Source organism: Alosa pseudoharengus, unplaced genomic scaffold (assembly GCF_046254945.1).
Source record: "Alosa pseudoharengus isolate Yale_2024_CS ecotype anadromous, Long Island Sound unplaced genomic scaffold, YU_APseudo_1.1 YU_APseudo_1.1_scf_10, whole genome shotgun sequence".
NCBI classification, from domain to species: domain Eukaryota; kingdom Metazoa; phylum Chordata; class Actinopteri; order Clupeiformes; family Clupeidae; genus Alosa; species Alosa pseudoharengus.
The window spans coordinates 24,721,235-24,741,497 of NW_027468565.1; the positions used below are offsets into that span (position 1 = coordinate 24,721,235).

At 49.5% G+C, this 20,263-nt stretch overlaps 1 protein-coding gene across 7 annotated transcripts in view; it reads left to right on the forward strand.

The window, feature by feature from the left end:
* Positions 1 to 20,258, forward strand: part of tjp1b (tight junction protein 1b) — a 46,405-nt gene extending 26,147 nt beyond the window's left edge. For 4 of the 7 annotated variants that reach the window (XM_076268469.1, XM_076268493.1, XM_076268477.1 and 1 more), the window contains exons 11-28: positions 103 to 253; positions 1,951 to 2,059; positions 2,916 to 3,135; positions 4,231 to 4,415; positions 4,539 to 4,634; positions 4,910 to 4,992; positions 6,001 to 6,211; positions 6,379 to 6,479; positions 6,776 to 7,183; positions 10,871 to 11,092; positions 12,717 to 13,604; positions 14,022 to 14,113; positions 14,781 to 14,981; positions 15,186 to 15,316; positions 15,552 to 15,969; positions 16,679 to 16,896; positions 17,264 to 17,368; positions 18,126 to 20,258. In XM_076268469.1, coding sequence (XP_076124584.1) covers positions 103 to 253; positions 1,951 to 2,059; positions 2,916 to 3,135; positions 4,231 to 4,415; positions 4,539 to 4,634; positions 4,910 to 4,992; positions 6,001 to 6,211; positions 6,379 to 6,479; positions 6,776 to 7,183; positions 10,871 to 11,092; positions 12,717 to 13,604; positions 14,022 to 14,113; positions 14,781 to 14,981; positions 15,186 to 15,316; positions 15,552 to 15,969; positions 16,679 to 16,896; positions 17,264 to 17,368; positions 18,126 to 18,220 — 3,934 coding nt within the window. In that variant the 3' untranslated portion in view covers positions 18,221 to 20,258. The remainder of the gene's footprint in view (positions 1 to 102; positions 254 to 1,950; positions 2,060 to 2,915; positions 3,136 to 4,230; positions 4,416 to 4,538; positions 4,635 to 4,909; positions 4,993 to 6,000; positions 6,212 to 6,378; positions 6,480 to 6,775; positions 7,184 to 10,870; positions 11,093 to 12,716; positions 13,605 to 14,021; positions 14,114 to 14,780; positions 14,982 to 15,185; positions 15,317 to 15,551; positions 15,970 to 16,678; positions 16,897 to 17,263; positions 17,369 to 18,125) is intronic. The other 3 variants (XM_076268510.1, XM_076268518.1, XM_076268485.1) reach the window with 2 other exon arrangements.
* The last annotated feature ends 5 nt before the right edge of the window (positions 20,259 to 20,263 follow it).

A 20,263-nucleotide genomic window follows, 5' to 3' on the forward strand; every position in this document is an offset into this window, starting at 1 on the left:
AGTTACTGTATTGCATGACTCTTTCACTGTTGCTCATTCCTTTTCATAGTCTTCTAACTTTGCTATCGTGTGTGTGTCTGTGTGCGTGTGTGCACATCTTAGGCCCAGTATGAAGCTGGTGAAGTTTAAGAAGGGGGAGAGTGTGGGCCTGCGTCTGGCCGGAGGGAACGACGTGGGCATTTTTGTGGCGGGCGTTCTGGAGGACAGTCCTGCGGCCAAAGAGGGGCTGGAGGAGGGAGACCAGATACTCAGGGTGAGTGTGTGTGCGTGCATGTGCATGTCTGACGCACTCGCTCACTGACTCTCTCTCACATTCTTACTCATTCAGTCACGTTCTCTCTCGTCTCAGGCATACACACACACACACACACACACACACACACACACACACTAATGGTGGAAGTGTGGTGTCTGTGGCACTGGTGCAAGGTGCCCAGCCCAACACTTGAGTGTGTGTTCCTTAGTGCGGTGTCCCATAGTGTTGGTGTGTGTGTGTGTGTGTGTGTGTGTGTGTGTGTGTGTGACGGGACAATTAGCCACCGTCACGGCAGCGTAGCGCTGCCTTCATTTAAAACACTGCATGTATGTCTGCTTGAATGTATATGTTTGTTGAATGTGTCTGTGTTTTCTGGTTACCCTTATACCGTCTATATTCATCAGTCAAACATGTCATTCATCATACCTTTCCTCCGTTGCTCCCGTAGTTGTTATATATAGGCCTATAGTTAAAAACAAACACTACGGCGAGCTATGTGCTAAAACTACATACAACACCACAACTCCCTACAGTTTAAAACATTCACCATTCAATCACGTTACGTCTGTTAAAATAATCACACTAGGTCATGTCTTAAATGTTCCGTTTATTTAGCTTTAGTCATTACATAGAATGTCATTATCACGTCGTTACATGTTTGTCCTACCGGTGTCCACTGTCCCGCCTCAATCATGGAAATACAAAACGTCCGAGGCTTTACAGACACCGGGGTTTTACCCCATAGTGGGAAAGGACCATTAGTGTTGGTGTGTGTTAACGTGCCATTCTACATCATATTAATGGGGCTGCTCCAGAGGCCTTATCAGTGTAGCCATCTCCAAGTGAAGTAAGTGTGTGTGAGATCTCACTATCATAACAGCAGTGATGGGTGCTTTAGAGCTGATGGATGATATCATCAGGACACTAAAAGTGTGTGTGTGTGTATGTGGAGGGGGTTTATAGCTGAGCTTTACAGGCACTGGAGCGGCAGTAGCTCTTTTACGACCGGTACATATCCCAGAATTCCTCTGCACTCTCTTTCTTTTATTTCTTTCTTTTCTTTCTTTCTTTCTTTCACACTCACACTCACACTCTCACCCCCTCTGCTCTGGGCCCAGCCAGATGCCTGCTCTTTACAGGGTGGTTTCCTAGGTGATGATGTGACCCCCCCCCCCACACACACCACCTCCCCAGTCTGGTGACCAGCCAAATGGCTCCACATCGCAGCTTTTTTTTTAATCCTTTTTATGTGTCTGCATGCATCTCTCTCTCTCTCTCTCTCTCTCTCTCTCTCTCTCTCTCTCTCTCTCTCTCTCTCTCTCTCTCTCTCTCTCTCTCTCTCTCTCTCTCTCTCTCTTCAATGGAGCTTTATTGGCATAAATGAAATGTATAATGATACAGTATTACTATTTAATATTATACTGTATATTCATCAATGTGCTATCAGATCACCTCTCTTTCGCTCTCTTTTTCTCTCTACCTCTCTCTCTCTCTCTCTCTCAACACACACACACTCTTCACTCAGCTCATGTACTCAGAGTGGGACTGTGAGTGGGACACATGGCTGGAAATATCTAGAAAGCCTTAACACTCACATGCATTTTCACACACACTCACTGCCACCTACTCACCTTCTGCACTCACACTCTCCCTGACACGTTTGCCCTGTGTGTCCTGTCTGTGTGTCCCATCAGGTCAATAATGTGGACTTTGCCAACATCATCCGTGAGGAGGCGGTGCTGTTCCTGCTGGACCTGCCCAAAGGAGAGGAGGTCACCATCCTGGCCCAGAAGAAGAAGGACGGTGAGCATAACGTTCCTTCCTCCTCCTCCTCTTCCCCCTCTTCCTCTTAATGCTGTTCTTCTTTCTCCTCCTCTTCCTCTTCATGCTGCTCCTCTTCGTCCTCTTCCTCCTCCTCCTCCTCCTCTTCCCCCTCTTCCTCTTAATGCTGCTCCTCTTCCTCCTCCTCCTCCTGTTCTTCCCCCTCTTCCTCTTCATGCTGCTCCTCTTCCTCCTCCTCCTCCTGTTCTTCCCCCTCTTCCTCTTCATGCTGCTCCTCTTCCTCCTCCTCCTCCTGTTCTTCCCCTCTTCCTCTTCATGCTGCTCTTCTTCCTCCTCTTCCTCTTCATGCTGCTCCTCTTCCTCCTCCTCCTGTTCTTCCCCCTCTTCCTCTTAATGCTGCTCCTCTTCCTCCTCCTCCTCCTGTTCTTCCCCCTCTTCCTCTTCATGCTGCTCCTCTTCCTCCTCCTCCTCCTGTTCTTCCCCCTCTTCCTCTTAATGCTGCTCCTCTTCCTCCTCCTCCTCCTGTTCTTCCCCCTCTTCCTCTTCATGCTGCTCCTCTTCCTCCTCCTCCTCCTGTTCTTCCCCTCTTCCTCTTCATGCTGCTCTTCTTCCTCCTCTTCCTCTTCATGCTGCTCCTCTTCCTCCTCCTCCTCCTGTTCTTCCCCCTCTTCCTCCTCCTCCTCCTGTTCTTCCCCCTCTTCCTCTTCATGCTGCTCTTCTTCCTCCTCTTCCTCTTCATGCTGCTCTTCTTCGTCCTCTTCCTCCTCCTCCTCTTCCTCTCTCCATTGCTTATCCATTCACTCCTCCCTCGGTGTGTGTGTTCTTCCTCTGACCACTTCCTGTCTAAGTCCTGCCTTCCCGTGATGCTCTGCTGCAGTGTACCGGCGGATCGTGGAGTCGGACGTGGGCGACTCCTTCTACATCCGCACGCACTTCGAGTACGAGAAGGAGTCTCCGTACGGGCTGAGCTTCAACAAGGGCGAGGTGTTCCGCGTGGTCGACACACTCTACAACGGCAAGCTGGGCTCCTGGCTTGCCATCCGCATCGGCAAGAACCACCAGGAGGTGGAGAGGGGCATCATCCCCAACAAGAACAGGTGTGTGTGTGTGTGTGTGTGTGTGTTTGAGTGAAATCATCTCCAACAACAGCAGGTGTTTTTCCCTGTTGATCTCTCTTCATGATGTGTGTGAGAGATAGAGTGACCTGTATCCTCTCCAATAAGATTCTCCATCTCTTCCTTGTGTGTGTGTGTGTGTGTGTGTGTGTGTGTGAGAGAGAGTGTGACCTGTATCCTTTCCAATAAGATTCTCCATCTCTTCTGTGTGTGTGTGTGTGTGTGTGTGAGAGAGAGTGACCTGTATCCTCTCCAATAAGATTCTGCATCTCTTCCTTGTGTGTGTGTGTGTGTGTGAGAGTGACCTGTATCCTCTCCAATAAGATTCTGCATCTCTTCCTTGTGTGTGTGTGTGTGAGAGAGTGTGGCCTGTATCCTCTCCAATAAGATTCTGCATCTCATCCTTGTGTGTGTGTGTGTGTGTGAGAGTGACCTGTATCCTCTCCAATAAGATTCTCCATCTCTTCCGTGTGTGTGTGTGTGTGAGAGAGAGAGAGTGACCTGTATCCTCTCCAATAAGATTCTGCATCTCTTCCTTGTGTGTGTGTGAGAGAGAGAGTGACCTGTATCCTCTCCAATAAGATTCTGCATCTCTTCCTTGTGTGTGTGTGAGAGAGAGAGTGACCTGTATCCTCTCCAATAAGATTCTGCATCTCTTCCTTGTGTGTGTGTGTGTGTGTGAGAGAGAGTGACCTGTATCCTCTCCAATAAGATTCTGCATCTCTTCCGTGTGTGTGTGTGTGTGTGTGTGAGAGAGAGTGACCTGTATCCTCTCCAATAAGATTCTGCATCTCTTCCTTGTGTGTGTGTGTGTGTGAGAGAGTGACCTGTATCCTCTCCAATAACATTCTGCATCTCTTCCTTGTGTGTGTGTGTGTGTGTGAGTGACCTGTATCCTCTCCAATAAGATTCTCCATCTCTTCCTTGTGTGTGTGTGTGTGTGTGTGAGAGAGTGACCTGTATCCTCTCCAATAAGATTCTCCATCTCTTCCTTGTGTGTGTGTGTGTGTGAGAGAGTGACCTGTATCCTCTCCAATAAGATTCTGCATCTCTTCCTTGTGTGTGTGTGTCCCTCAGGGCGGAGCAGCTGTCCAGTGTGCAGTACACGCTGCCCAAGACCCCAGGCGGAGACCGGGCCGACTTCTGGCGGTTCCGCGGCCTGCGTAGCTCTAAACGGAATCTGAGGAAGAGCCGGGAGGACCTGAGTGCCCAGCCCGTCCAGACCAAGTTCCCCGCATACGAGAGGGTCGTCCTGAGAGAGGGTACGCACGCACACACACACACACACACACACACACACACACACACACACCATGAGAAGTAGAAGTGCAGAGAAAATGTAGATGAGTAGTAAGATCTCTAAGGCATCTCTGTCTGTCCTGTAGCTGGGTTCCTGCGTCCTGTGGTGATCTTTGGGCCCATCGCTGATATGGCCCGAGAGAAGCTCTCCAGGGAGGAGCAAGACACCTTCGAGCTGGCTAGTGAGTGACCACTCCAAACCCACTAAGTATACACGCACACGCACACACACACACACACACACACACACACACACACACACACACACACACACACACACAAATACACACACAGAAATACACACAGCCCTCTCAAGACTGGGAAGGAAATGTAATTTACTTACATGTAGAAGAGTAATTAACTCATTCATTCTCTGGGGTCTCTCTCTCTCTCTCTCTCTCCCTCTCCCTCTCCCTCTCCCTCTCTCTTACCCCCCCCCCCCTCTTTCTATCTCCAGAGAGTGAGCCTCGTGATGCGGGGACAGATCAGCGGAGTTCTGGAATCATCCGTCTCCACACCATCAAACAGATCATAGACCGGGTTAGTTAGTCCTCCTCTCTCTCTCCTCTCCTCTCCTTTCCGAAGCTGGTTAGTAGTAGGGACATGTTCGATTTGAGACATAAGTGTTCATTGAATCGATTGTAAAATCGATTTTTTATGTCTAAAGATGTTTCCATTTTCAACGCCAAATATAGGCCAATCCACAAACAACTAACAGGCATTAGGACGAACGTAAAGAGGGTGCTTGTAGACGCAAGCCAGCAATATTTCTGATGATTTATTGGCGTGAAGTTTCGTGCACAATGACAAACAGAAGTGCAACATTCTCGAAAACCAGTAAGCTGAGTGGACTGCCATTACATCAGTGACATGACTGCAGGCTTCAACGTAGCTGTGTCTGTGTTTACGATTAGAAATGTCAAACAAATTTCGCCTACGTAGAACTGGATTGCACAGTTTGCGTAGCCTACCGCTTTGTTCTTCTCCATAGTTTAATATACCAAAAATCCGAAGTACTTCCACATCGAACTCCTCAAGTTATTAGGGCCTATCACTCGTCTCTCTACATGTCGCACAGGTTGATCGCGTTTTCCTCCATTTTTTGGCAAAACACGAGCAGCACAGCAGCTGATTGAAACAGCTCTTCCCGGTGCGTAAACTTGGTGGGAATTTTCTTTTTAGCTTTCGCAATGCTTACTGCACTTCGGAATTCTTTTATATTCTTATATTCTTGTTTGTGAATTTTGTTACATCTATCTTTTTTATTTGTTTATTTTGTTTAAAATTAATAGTGTAAATATTTGGTTAAAATCGATTCCCTATTTTAGTTTTCGAAACTTGTGTTGTTTGGTCCAATCGATTGTGCAATAGATTTTTGAACGTAAAGTGACAGCCCTAGTTAGTAGTTGCGTCAGGGCCTGATGCTGTTGCTGGTGTGGTGTGTCAGGGCCTGATGCTGTTGCTGGTGTGGTGTGTCAGGGCCTGATGCTGTTGCTGGTGTGGTGTGTCAGGGCCTGATGCTGTTGCTGGTGTGGTGTGTCTCTACAGGACAAGCATGCGCTGCTGGACATCACCCCTAACGCGGTGGACCGTCTGAACTACGCTCAGTGGTACCCCATTGTGGTGTTCCTCAGCCCAGACAGCAAGCAGGGCGTCAAGAACATGAGAACGCGCCTGTGCCCAGAGTCCCGCAAGAGCGCCCGCAAACTCTACGAGAGAGCCCTCAAGCTGAGGAAGAACAACAACCACCTCTTCACCAGTGAGTTTGTGTGGGGGGGTGGGGGTGGGTGTGTGTGTGTGTGTGTGTGTGTGTGTGTGGGTGTGTGAGGGTTTTGAGAAGGGTAAGAGGCTCTGGTCTTGTTCTGCCCAGACCCCTGCCTGGATTGTGTCATCATGATAATCTGTGTTGTGGTTGTGTTTCCATAGCAACCATCAACCTGAACAACATGAACGATGGCTGGTACGGCGCGCTGAAGGAGACCATCCAGCAGCAGCAGAACCAGTTGGTCTGGGTCTCCGAGGGCAAGGTGAGGCGACACGCACCTCTAACACACAAACACACACATCTTGCTGGACAGGTCCAACACACACCTCAAACAGAACCTGATAATCATTTTCATCTCTCTCTCTCTCTCTCTCTCTCCCTCTTCTGCCCTTTCTACTTCTTCTTTCTCAATCCCTCCCCCCCTCTCTCTCCCTCTCTCTCTCTACAACTACTTCTTTTTCTACTTCTCCCCTTACTCCCCCTCTCTCTCTCTCTCTCTCCCTCTCTCCCCCTCTCTCTCTCCCCCTCTCTCTCTCTCCCTCTCTCTACCCTGTTCAGGCGGACGGCGCTCCTGAGGATGACCTGGATATCCATGACGACCGGCTGTCGTACCTGTCTGCGCCGGGCAGCGAGTACAGCATGTACAGCACGGACAGCCGCCACACGTCCGACTACGAGGACACCGACACCGAGGGCGGCGCCTACACCGACCAGGAGCTGGACGAGACGCTGAACGACGAGGCCGGGCCGCCGCCCGAGCCCGCCATCACCCGCTCCAGCGAGCCCGTGCGCGACGAGCCGCCCGTCATCCAGGACGCCGCCGGTTACCCCGGATACCAGGTCGCCCCGGTCGTCGCCCCGGTCGTCGCCACCGCGCACAACCCCCACGTGCCGCCCGAACCACAACCACTCAGCATGGGCTCCCGCATCGACCCTGCAGGGTTTAAAGGCCCCGCCCCGCAGCAGGTAACACTCACTCACTCACTCACTCACTCACTCATTCATTAATACACACACACACTCTCACCCATTCATTAAAGGAGAATTCCGGTGTGATATTGACCTAAAGTGTGTTGAAACATGATACCGAGTGTGAACGTATGTCTCATAGCCCATCTCGGCTTGTCCCCTGCACTCCAAAATCTGGCGCTAGTTAGCCGATGCTACCAACAGCTTTTTCAATTGTGGTGCTTCGGCATCGGGCTAGCCATGCAAATAAATCACTGTTTTACACCATTTACGAGGCTCAATGTATCTCCACACTTCATTGGTAGACTACCGAAGGCCCTGACATTTAAATGAGACATTGAGAACTTTTAAAAAGCACTGGTAGTTTACTTACAAGACGATTTATACAGACAGTATCTTCACGAAGTTTAGCGTTTGCAGCCATCTTGAATTTAGTCACGATAAGTAGAGCGACGAGTAAGAATGAACAGGTATGATAAGGGATCAGATTCCAAAAATAATTCCGTGGAAATGCATGGATTCCAGTTGCTGCTACTGGAAGAAACTGGAATCCATGCATTTCCACTGAATTATTATACTGTCTGTATAAATCGTCTTGTAAGTAAACTACCAGTGCTTTTTAAAAGTTCTCAATGTCTCGTTTTAAATGTCAGGGCCTTCGGTAGTCTACCAATGAAGTGTGGAGATACATTGAGCCTCGTAAATGGTGTAAAACAGTGATTTATTTGCATGGCTAGCCCGATGCCGAAGCACCACAACTGAAAAAGCTGTTGGTAGCATCGGCTAACTAGCGCCAGATTTTGGAGTGCAGGGGACAAGCCGAGATGGGCTATGAGACATACGTTCACACTCGGTATCATGTTTCAACACACTTTAGGTCAATATCACACCGGAATTCTCCTTTAATACACACACACACACACACACACGCATTCATATACACACACTCTCGCACACGTGCACACTCATTCATTCATTCGCACACACACACACTCATTCATACACACACACAAAATCCCCACGCTCCAACTGAACCACAGCCGCTCATGTGTATCCATAAAGGAACATACTGAACACTAGGGCTGGGACAACGCGTCGACGTAATCGATGACGTCGACGCAAAAAATACGTCGACGCAAAATATGAGCGTCGATTCGTCAAGCATAACGTGTGCTGCTAAATATTTTTAATTTTACACCTTCAGTGTTTTCCATACGTTGACTAATCTGTGGCTGGGCACCACGAAATAAAAACCGGCCACCACACATTGATGTTCTATGTTGTAGGCCTACTATTTAAATTAAAGATAAGATAAGATAATTTCATTGAGCTGCACTTTTTACTCAAACAGTCTTTCCTCGCCCCGCCCGCTCTCTCTCGTAACGAGCCCGCTGTTCCTCCTCTGCATGTGCATTTAACAAAATATTCACGATTGTTGAAGGATTGTTGTTGCCACATAGAAGCACTGCATAGAACACAGTGGGCTAAATTGCTATTAAATCCGCTTAGCATCGTGACCATGCTGCGCAAATTTGCAGCATTAAAACTGCTGAATTAAAGTTAAAGTAAACTCTGCTAAGGTCTTATCACAACACAGTACATTGAGGAGACTAAACTAAGTTAAGTTACAGTATGCAATCAAGCAGTATCTCAAAGCTAACGTTAGAATACTGTTTGGGTGAGTTTAGCATGCTTACTTGCAGCTGCTTATTCGTTACTCATGCAGGGCTCATTTTATTGACTCTGAATGTTTGCAAAATCCCGATGTAGGGCCTAAATGTTAAAGTGTTTTCCAAGACTCAAAAGTGCTTGTCCAAAGGAGAAGAACTAACTAGTTATGAATTGCATCCACACATCAGCAGCCTTTTAACTGTGTTAATGTTAATGGCAAGGATTCCCACACGAACGTCTTAAAATGACTCTCAAAATGGCACTCAATTAGACATACACTACTGAACTTTATTGAATGCTACCTCTGACTAAGAATGCATTACTTTGCACTTGTATAGTCTTTTATTTTGGAATCTTAAGAGCAATAAACATATATTGCAATGTTAAAGGGACACCAGGCAATGCTTTTTCTCTACGAAACTCCCCCCTCGCTCGGTCTGAAGCTCTTTTCCTTTTCTTTGCATCTTCTGTCAAGGGTTTTTTCGCTGCTTCTTCGCCGGCTCTGCCATTATACACACGTTTACAACAATCGCTAGCGTTTCGTTAGCCTGCCTCTGTGCTGTGGATGCAGGATATAAACTGATCCTGCTTCGGTCGGCGGGTACGATACACTGAACTTGCAAGCGGGATATTCTTCCTACAGGCAGTAGGGGCGGGCGAGAGAGTCTTCATTCGCCCTGTAATGAGTCATTTAACCATATACCGACTTACGAAGATGAGTAATTAACACGAAAACGTTGCCTGGTGTCCCTTTAAAGAATTCATGTTTTTTCATTCAGATGTGTAAATAAACATGTATAAGTTGCTATTAGTGAATTAATGGGGAGATAATCGATAATCGAATCGAAATCGAATCGGACTGAAAAAATGAATCGTTAGATTAATCGATGCATCGAAAAAATAATCGCTAGATTAATCGTTTAAAAAATAATCGTTTATCCCAGCCCTACTGAACACACTTTTTTATACACACTTAGACTTGTAGAATGTACAATGCCAAGCCAACACACATGGGCATGCCAACGCAACACCATTTGTCTAACACACACACAAATGCTCATACACACACACCCACACCCATGTGACAGTTGCTGAGAGTTGTGTGTATTTGTGTGTTTTCTCGCAGCACAGCAGAGTGTGTATGTCCTTGTGTGTGTGTTTCTGAAGGGAGTCTTAATGTGTGTGTGTGTGTGTGTGTGTGTGTGTTAGTGAGTCTTGATGTGATAGTGGCACTAATCCAATGACCAATGAATGCATCTGAATGAGCTGCTCAACTGAACGTGTGTGTTTCAGCACGGACCGTGTGTGTTCGCCCCTCTTGAGCATTAAGAGTGTATCTGTGTGTGTGTGCAGAGATTTAAGGAGGTGTGTGTGTCACGCACACTGCAGGAGTGTGTTTGGCTGACTGGACATATTCACCAGAGAGAGAGCATACATCATCTGAAGGCCTCTCTTCCTCCCAGAGCAGAGAGGAGCGGGAGGGAACATGATGTGTTACTGCAGCAAGCGTGCATGCGCGTGTGTGTGTGCGCGTGTTTGTGAAGGAGCGTTATACTGCAGTGAGTGTGCTTGGCAGTGTCTGTGTGGTGTCTGTCTCTCTAAGGATGTGTGTTAGTTTGCACTCTCTTTGGGTATTTGTGTGTGTGTGTGTGTGTGTGTGTGTGTGTGTGTGTGTTGTGTACATACCATGTCTGGATATTGTGTATGCATGTTTTTGTTCAGTTGTATGTGTAAAGATAGCTGTGTGTGTATGTGGAGTACTAGTGGGTGTGTGTGTGTGAGGTAAATGTGTGCGTGTGTGTTGAAGGATTTCTTTGTGTGTGTGTTTAAGGTAAGCGGTGTGTGTTTGTGTTTAGGGTTAGCGGTGTGTGTGTGTGTGTGTGTGTGTGTGTGTGTGTGTGTTTTTTAAGGTTAGCGGTGTGTATGTGTGTGTGCGCGCGCGTGTTTGTGTGTGTTTAAGGTTAGCGGTATGTGTGTGTGCTGTAACCTCTCTGCCCCGCTGCTCCACCGCAGGCTGAGGTTGTGGGCGTGTCCGTGTCGCCCTCCCTCCCCTCGCCTCCCGTTGCCGTGGCGACGTCCACAGGCCCCGCCTCCTCCTCCGGCGCCCAGCTGGCGGGTACGAGCCCATCGGAGCCCCTAAGCCCCGCCCCCGAACCTGAACCCACCCCCAGCCCAGAACCAGAACCCCTGACCCCTCCTCTCGACCCGCACCAGCCGCCTGCTCCCGGGCCACAGGTACCTGCTCTGCTCCAACGGAACCGATTCGCTCCGGCCCGCGGCCGCCCAGCTGGCCCCACCCGACTCCCGAACCGACCCGCTCCGCTCAGCACCTCCTGCCTGTCTCCTCCGCACTCGCTTCTGAGTCACTCCTCCTCCTCCTCCTCCCCCCATCTTCCTCCTACTGCTACACCTCTGTTCTCACCAGCACCGCTATCTGCATGAGTGCTGTACCCACCTGTGTGTCTGTGTGTGTGTGTGTGTGTGTGGGTGTGGTTGATCACACTTTCAGACGCCGAGTAGAGCGTATGTGTGCTTGTTTGTGTGACTGTATTTCATGCACCATACAGAGCCCGAGAGAGAGGAGGGGTCTGGTGCATCTCTGTGCCTTAGTGTGTGTGTGTGTGTGTGTGTGTGTGTGTGTGTGTGTGTGTGTGTGAGAGAGAGAAGGAGGGGAGGAGAGCCTGTGTTCCTGTGCATGGCTCCTGACTGGTATGGGGTTTTTCCTAGAGCTTGGGGTGTGTGTGTGTGTGTGTAGTGGTAGAAGCACCTGGAATGCTGTGTGTTAGTGCTCCCAGTGGCTGTGCAGTGCTTTGATTAGAGGCTCATGTAGTGGTGATCTGGGATAGTTGCAAATTGAAAAGAGAATTAATTTGCAAGTCTGGACCTCTGCATGCGGCAGCCTGACCTGCAGACAGTAGAGCTCTCATGGAGTCGTTATGCACTACTGCACTATAGGAGGTGCGTTACTCCTCAGGCACCTAACCAGGTGTGTTAACATGTGTTTGCTAAGGACTGGTTAAAGTCCAGCGTACCTCACCTGTGTGCATTAGCGCAGGTGAGGTGTCCTGCGTGCTGTCTGCAGGCGAGCTGTGTGGTTTGGTTGGCCCCTCAGGACTGAGCTCAAACTTCAGGTCGATCTGAGCTGCTTTCCTCATCTCAGCATTCCTAAGGGCTCAGCAAACCAGTCCCAAGCAGCCTGGGCAACTAGTATCGGCTTGAGCTCATGCATATGGCTGTAGCGCCCCCTAGGCATTGGGGGTGGGGGAGGTGTAAGGAGGGTACATGGGGGTGGTAAAGGGTGTAGACGGGAGGGTAAGGGAGGTATATGGGGAGGGGGGAGGTAGGAGGGTAGGGGGTAGATGGGAAGGTAAGGGGAGTACATGGGGGGGGGGGGGTTAAAGGGCGTAGAGGTTAAGGGAGGTATATTGGGGGGGTGTAGGTAGGAGGGTTAGGGGGGTAGATGGGAGGGTAAGGGGGGTAAATAGGGGGAGGGGGTAGATGGGAGGGTAAGTGCTATCAGTCATGTAAAGGGTTGGGTGATGGGTGCAGCCATCCAGCACTGATTGGGTGATGGAGCTGTAGAGCCTCTCTTCCTGTAGCCTTCGATTTTCTCCTCTTTTCCTATCCTCCTCATTTCTTTTCTCTCCTGTCCTTTCCTCTTCTTTCTCTTCTCTCTTCTCTTCTCTTCTTTTCTTCTTCTCCTTTTCTGTTCTCTTCTGTTTTCTTTTCCTCTTCTATCTTTTCTGGGATAATTTAGCAGGTTTTCCTGGGTTTCTTCTTTTTGATTGGCTAGATGTGGTTTCTGATTGGTTATGCGAGCTGTGTGTTTGACGTTTGTTCTGTGTGTGTGTGTGTGTAGATGTATAAGAAGGAGCTGTACAGCATGGATGAGGCGGTGCGGGTCAACCCCAGCATGAAGCCGGTGGCGCCGCCTCTTTCTGGCCAACAGGGGGCGCCCTACTCAGCCCAGCAGCCCTACCGTGACTACGACCCTCACCAGCCCTACGGTTACGAGCCTGCTGCGCCACCGCCACGACCGCACGCCTACGAGCCGCACGCCCACTACGACCCCCGCGCCCCCATCTACGGCGAGCAGCAGTGGAGCCCCGCCCCCTACGAGCAACCGGCTGCCCCGCAGCTGCCCTCTGCACTGCCCAGCAGCATGTACCACCAGCCGGCGCCGCTGGGCTACGAGCAGCGCTCCCCGTACGAGGACGGCCCCACGCGAGACTACAGCCCACCACGCGGCCCTCGCTACGACGACGGACGAGCTCGCCACGCCAAGCCCCCTGGCCCCGCCCGCTACGAGGAGCCTCCGCCCCCTCCCCCGCCGGCGACCTACGAGGCGCGCTCGCCATATGAGCCTGAGCCCCACGCCTACCCGGCGACCGCGCGATCACCGGACCCGCCCAAGCACTACTATGGCGACACGCCGCGCTCTGCACATGCGCTGGGGCCTGCCGGACGCCCCTATGGGTCAGACGGCCCCCCGCACGCACACGCCCACCCAGACACACACGCGCGTCCCTACGGGTCAGACGCGCCGCCGCCACCGCCACCTCCCCCCAAACCAGAGACGCTGCTGTCGCCGGGAGACAAGCCCCTCCCCCCGCCACCGCGGGACGAGCCGGATGATGACCCGGCCATGAAGCCGCAGTCCGTGCTGAACCGCGTCAGGATGTTCGAGAACAAGCGCTCCGTGTCCGTGGACCGTGCCAAGGACGCAGGAGACCCCGGCGGCATCAGGGTAGGTGGACACGCCACTGCCCTCTCTCTCTCTGTCTCTCTCCCTTTCTCTCTCTCTCTCTCTCTCTCTCTCTCTCTCTCTCTCTCTCTCTCTCTCTCTCTCTCTCTTTCTCTTTTTTTTTCTCTCTCTCTCTGTCTGTCTCTGTCTCTCTCTCTCTCTCTCTCTCTCTCTCCCCCTCTCTCTCTCTCTCTCTCTCTCTCTCTCTCTCTCTCTCTCTCTGTCTCTGTCTCTGTCTCTCTCTCCCTTTCTCTCTCTCTCTCTTTCAGAAGAAGCGGATGGTAATTTTATTTATATGGATAGACATAGTTAGGTCGCTAATTGCTACCTGATCAATTCATTTATACACACACTCTGTCCCTGTTAGTGCATCATCTTTTGAGTGTGTGTGTGTGATCCTTTCTGCCTCTGTGTTCTCAGCCCACTGATCTACCCAAACCCGTGACTACTCCCGGACCTGTACTCAAAGCCAACTCCCTTAGCAACCTAGAGCAGGAGAAGACTTCCTACAGGTACACACACACACACACACCGATACAGATACACGCGCTTTTACTTGAACTGTAGGCTGTCTTTTGTAGAAGTGAATGTCTAATTTGTCAAAATTCAAGGAAAAGTCAGCTACTCAAAATTATAGACTTTACCTTGAATTTACCTTCCAAACTATTTCCTAGATGTTTTTTTTATTAAAGTGGACCTTGTCTAAATTTAGATGTTTTTAATCAAAGTGGACCTAGTATGACTAGATGTTTTTAATAAAAGAGTATCTTATATGACTACATGTTTTTAATAAAAGAAGACCTAGTATGACTAGATGTTTTTAATAGAAGTGGACCTAGTATGACTCCTCAGGCTCGAAGCCCCACAGCTCCATCTAGTTGTTGTTTGGAGGATCAGCAGGCAGCCTGTTGCATCGTGCTGTGCCCCCCCCATTATATCATGTAGTACTGCTCCCAGGCGAGACACCGACCTCCTGACCTCACGTCTCTCTCTCTCTCAAACACACACACACACACACACACACATACCGCTCCACTCCACTCCACTCCACCTCTCAGACGTTTACTTTTCTATTATTCATTACACACTCCACTTACTGCCTGCCTCCTTTTCCATCTCCCTCTCTCCCCTCATCTCTCCCCCACACGTGTGTGTGTGTGTGTGTGTGTGTATATGTAGGGCCCCTGAGCCCCAGAAGCCGCAGCAAAAGTCGGTGGCAGAGCCGGTGCGCACCAACCACTATGAGCCGGACGAGGACGAGGAGTTCTACAGGAAGCAGCTCTCCTACTTCGACCGCAGGAACTTCGACAACAAAGCGGCCCCCGCCAATCGCTTCCACGACCTCGCCAAACCAACACAGCTGGGGTACCCCTACTCCAGGTACACACACACGCACACACACACACAATCTGACCGATTTAACTCTGCCACAATTCAGTCTACCCTAAACAAAGTTATGAATAGGAATTAGCAATCAAATTAGATCTAGATCAGTCACACAGGAAGAGTGTGTGTGTGTTTATCACACAGGAGGAGTGTGTGTGTTTGTGTGATGAGTTTTCTCTGCTGCCATGCGTGATTCAGGGCGGAGTCTGTGGACAAGAGCAGCCCGGTGGAGAAGCGATACGAGCCTGTCAGTCAGATAAGCCCCTCCCCCTCTCAATACGTCCCTCCGGCCCCACCCACATCGCTCCCCAAACTCAACCCCACAGACGGTGAGCATCTCGCTGTGTGTGTGTGTGTGTGTGCACATGAGTGTGTTTACCATAGAAAGTAAAACCTTCACATATGTAATGTAATGTGACAATTTCTGCAATGTTACTAAATTTAGTTATTAGACCTCAAATAATTTCTAGAAAGGTGCTTGACCTTGGGACTACTGAGAATCTTTAGCCAATAGTTAAGTATCATTCTGAACATCCAACCCCCCTATTCCCCATCCCTTCCTAGTGAGTTCAGTGCCGGAGCCACACAACTCTCCCAAAGCCAAGCCGGACCTGTCTGGCCTGAGGACCGTCCCTCGCGAGGACCCTGTGCAGAGCGGCTACCTGCCCCCCAAGCCCCCGGTCAACGGCACCGAGGCGCCCCCCAAGACCGCCCCCACCAGCTACAACCGCTACGTGCCCAAGCCCTACACCAGCTCGGCCAGGCCTTTTGAGCGCAAGTTCGAGAGCCCCAAGTTCAACCACAACCTGCTGCCCAACGACAACCAGAGCAAGCCTGGTGTGGGGAACCCTGGCACCAAGCCCCAGCTCTCGCCACAGCCCGACCACGACAGCGGTGTGGACACCTTCACACGCACCATCGACAACCGCTCCAAGTACCAGCACAACAACATCAACGCCCTGCCCAAGGCCGTGCCTGTCAGGTGGGTGGTGTGCAGGTGCACGTTCCCTCTGCAGGGGAGTCATGCCACAGATTTCATGCGTTACACTCCCGCTCGCTCAAAGGCCAACGAGGTCCAAATATACTTACATGCTTACATCAAACTTATTCATAGCAAATATAGAATTATGTAGATGACTATGTCCTGTAGGATTATGAAGATGATGGCCTATAGTATCTGATTTCACACGCCACACTCTTGCTCACTCAAAGGCAAACGAGGGCCAAATATACTTACATACATATCATACATATGCTTACATCAAACGTATTCATAGCAAATATAGAATTATATAGATGACTATGTCCTGTAGGATTATGAAGATGATGCCCTATAGTGTCTGATATAGGATTATGTAGATGACGATGTCCTGTAGTATCTGATGTAGGATTATGAAGTAGTATCTAATGTAGGGTTATCTAATGAAGATAATAATGTTGTTGTTGTTGTTGGGGAGTCATGCCAGATTTCACGCATAACATTCTCGCTCACACAAAGGCAAACGAGGGCCAAATATACTTATATATATGCTTACATCAAACTTATTCATAGCAAATATAGAATTATGTAGTCTGTAGGATTATGAAGATGATGGTCTATAGTGTCTGATGTAGGATTATGAAGATGACTAATGTAGGGATATGAAGATGATATTGTTGGATGATGTGCGCGTCACCTTCCTGTGCGGCAGCCCCAGTGCACTGGAGGAGGATGACGAAGACGACGGCCACACGGTGGTTGCCACGGCGCGGGGCGTCTTTAACTGTAACGGGGGCGTGCTGAGCTCCATCGAGACAGGTGTGAGCATCATCATTCCGCAGGGGGCCATACCTGACGGTGTCGAGCAGGAGATCTACTTCAAGGTGTGCCGTGACAACAGCATCCTGCCTCCACTCGACAAGGAGAAAGGTCGGTCGGTCACCCACACACACTCTCACACACACACACACACATACATCCCTACTTCTTATTCACATGCATACACACATGCACACCAGGACTCATATACACATACACCCTGTGTGTGGCAGGGTAATGTGCTACCTGTGTGTGTGTGTGTGTATGAAGTGTGTGTTGTGCTTGTTGGGGGAGAGACTGCTGAGCTCCCATGGCCTTGTGTGTGTGTGTGTGTGTGTGTGTGTGTGTGTGTGTGTGTGTGTGCGCGTGTGTGTGTGTGTTCTTTAGGTGAAACGCTGCTGAGCGCCCTGGTGATGTAGTCCTCATAGCCTGAAGTGTGACGTGTAACGTGTTTTCTGTGTCTGTGTGTGTCCTCCAGGTGAAACCCTGCTGAGTCCCCTGGTGATGTGCGGTCCTCACGGCCTGAAGTTCCTGAAGCCCGTGGAGCTGCGCCTGCCTCATTGTGCGTCTATGACCCCTGATGGTTGGTCTTTTGCTCTAAAATCCTCCGACTCGTCGTCGGGTACGCCGTCCCTCTCTCTGGCCTTCTGTGGGTTGCAGGGCAGCTGATCGGGGTGGTGGGGGATAAATCTATCTGCTTGGGCAGTTTCACTCTCTGGGCTTTTCACGGTAAACCGTACTCCTCGGTGGTGTGGGTGTGTTGGGGTTACACCTCTAGGTGTGGGTGTGTGGGGCAGTTCCAGAGTTGTTGGCGCGTGAGAGGCTCTGATGAGGGCCAGTAACAGTAGCCGATGAAACGCTGAAGATGATCAGATGAGCTGGTGATGCTCTGAGTTAAACATCCACCTCTAGGAGGTGCAGAGATGGTGTAGTCTCCTAAGCCAATCACAGGTCCTCAGCTCTGGAGCTACCCTGGGGATTGGGTCATCAGTGTGTCAATCATCACATAGGGGTTGTCCAGGAACAGGGCTCCTGTGGGCCTGTGACCAGAGTCCTACCTGAGCCTGATGTCCGTCATGATAGTGCTCCTCCTGATCACCTGGAATGTGTGTCTGCACGCGGTCTAGGCCTGATCACCTGGAATGTGTGTGTGTGCGCACTGTCTAGGCCTGATCACCTGGAGTGTGTGTGTACACACCGTCTAGGTCTGAGCTCTGACGGCAGTAGGCCCCGTGCCCATCGAGCGCGACGCGCGCAGAGACCCTGTGCCCGCCAGTGTGAGCACGCTCATTAAGCCGCACCTGTGGTCTGAATGTGTCTGCCTTCTCTCTCCTATTCAGGTGACCCCAAGAGCTGGCAGAACAAGGCGCTCCCCGGCGACCCCAACTACCTGGTGGGGGCCAACTGCGTCTCTGTGCTCATCGACCACTTCTGAGGAGGCCCACGCTTCGGTGGCCTGTTCCGCCGCATGAAGCTACCGCTGGGAGGGGCACACATCCCTGACTCCTCACCCTACACTACGGGATTGGCTCCTCCCCCTGCTCCAGGGAATTGGCTCCTCCCCCATTCAGTGAAGTATTCTCCCTTCTCCCTTTCTCCAATCTCATTACGCCCAAAAAATGTTGTCGTCGTCGGGGATGGATCTGCCTGGCAACCGCTCCTCACCCCACCCACTCCCCATCTCCACAACCCTCATGCGTGTGGTCGCCAACCCAAACTCTTTTTTTTTTATTTTAAAAAGGAAAAAAAAAATCTTTTTTGGTGCTTGAAGGCTTGCAAAAAATGACATACCAATAAATGAATAGTATGTAAGTGAAGTTGTGGGGCCGTGGCTGCATGAGGGGGGCTCTGGACCCAGACGGACCGCGGTCCCCGCCCTGGCTCTCTCAGGCCCGTTTTCTACCAAACCAAGACCAGAACAGAACCAGGCAGAGGAGCCAGAGGAAAAAAATGAACATAGAACATTACCATAGTACGTTTAACACTTGCATTGAGAATTCTACTTATATGCTCAGAAACAGAAAAGTTGATGTATGCAGAACTTTTTTGTTTTTGAGGACTGTGGTTGTGGGGTTTTTTTTGGAGGGGGGTGGGGGAGGGGGATGGGTTCCTGAAGGACTTTAGAAGATCTATGGAATGCTGAGCCCATGAAGAGGGTACTGAAGGATTCTGGGATATGTAGTCTTCAGAGACATGAATGTCCCAGCTGAAGGACACTGGGAGAAGAGCACTCCTACTACTGAAGGACTTTGTGTGCGCCTCCTGGGGCTCCCTGTTGTGAGCTGATGTTTTCTAGTCATGTTTTACTGTAGACTAACTGATTTTGGGTTCCCAAACCTCCTGCTGTTTAGAGATCTATGCATGTGCAAAGACTCAGGTCCAGAAGCCTGCTACTAAGTTCAACACACACACATACACAGATACGCACATCTGCACACACACCCTGTCCCTACCCATTCTACACTGCAAGCACCTGCACACACACACACACACACACACACACACCCTGTCCCTACCCATTCTACACTGCAAGCACACACACACCCTGTCCCCTACCCATTCTACACTGCAAGCAGTGATGCCTTATCTGCATAAGACCTTTTCCTTTACAGTATATCTTATTTAAAAAAAGAGGAAAAAAACAAAACAGACGTCACGTTTAAGTTGTAGCAGTAAGTTACAGAGAAACAAAAAAGATGAGCGTTGTCTCTTGCCATTGCAAGCCCATTCTGTTGGTGAACTTGGATTTAGCACCCAATAATCGAGGCTAACAAACAGGTATGCTTTCTTTTCCGCCTATGCATATGAAGTCAAATGGAAAAAAAAAAGGAAGAAAGAAAACTCTAGGTGATGTTTAAACTTGTTGCTGTACATAATGCTCGTACATGGCCTTGGTTCCACTGTAAATGCCCTTTTGTACATCTTTGTTATTTTGTATAAAACTGAAGAGGAAAATGTTTCTTAAAAAAAAGGAAAAGAAAAATGATGACATTGGTTATGTTTGTATTCTGGCTATAGCCCTGAGCCTTGGAACTTAGCATAAAACAACTTTTTTCTACCAATATATATATATAAATAAATATATAAATATATATATAAACACTATTTAAAGGCATTTTTAACAGTCAGAAACTTTTTATTCTTATTTACCAAATAGGACGTGCTTGGTTGAACTAATTTAAAGAATCTGTGTGCGTTGGTCTGCGTCGGTGGGCAGACCCCATCCTCTGTTAGTGATCCAGGACGCTGGACTGTGCTGGTGCCCTTCAAATGTATTTTTCTACTAAGAGACGATTTATCAAGGCACTGCAGTACTGCTGTTCTTTTGATAAAACACGGCTTGGATCCACTTTTACTTTCTCCCCATCTGGCTGACTCTTGATTTTTTTCATTTATTTTTCCTTTTGTTATTTTATTTGCAACACATTTCTAAGTATACCACTGAATTAATAAATAAATTCATTTTTAAAGTACTGGC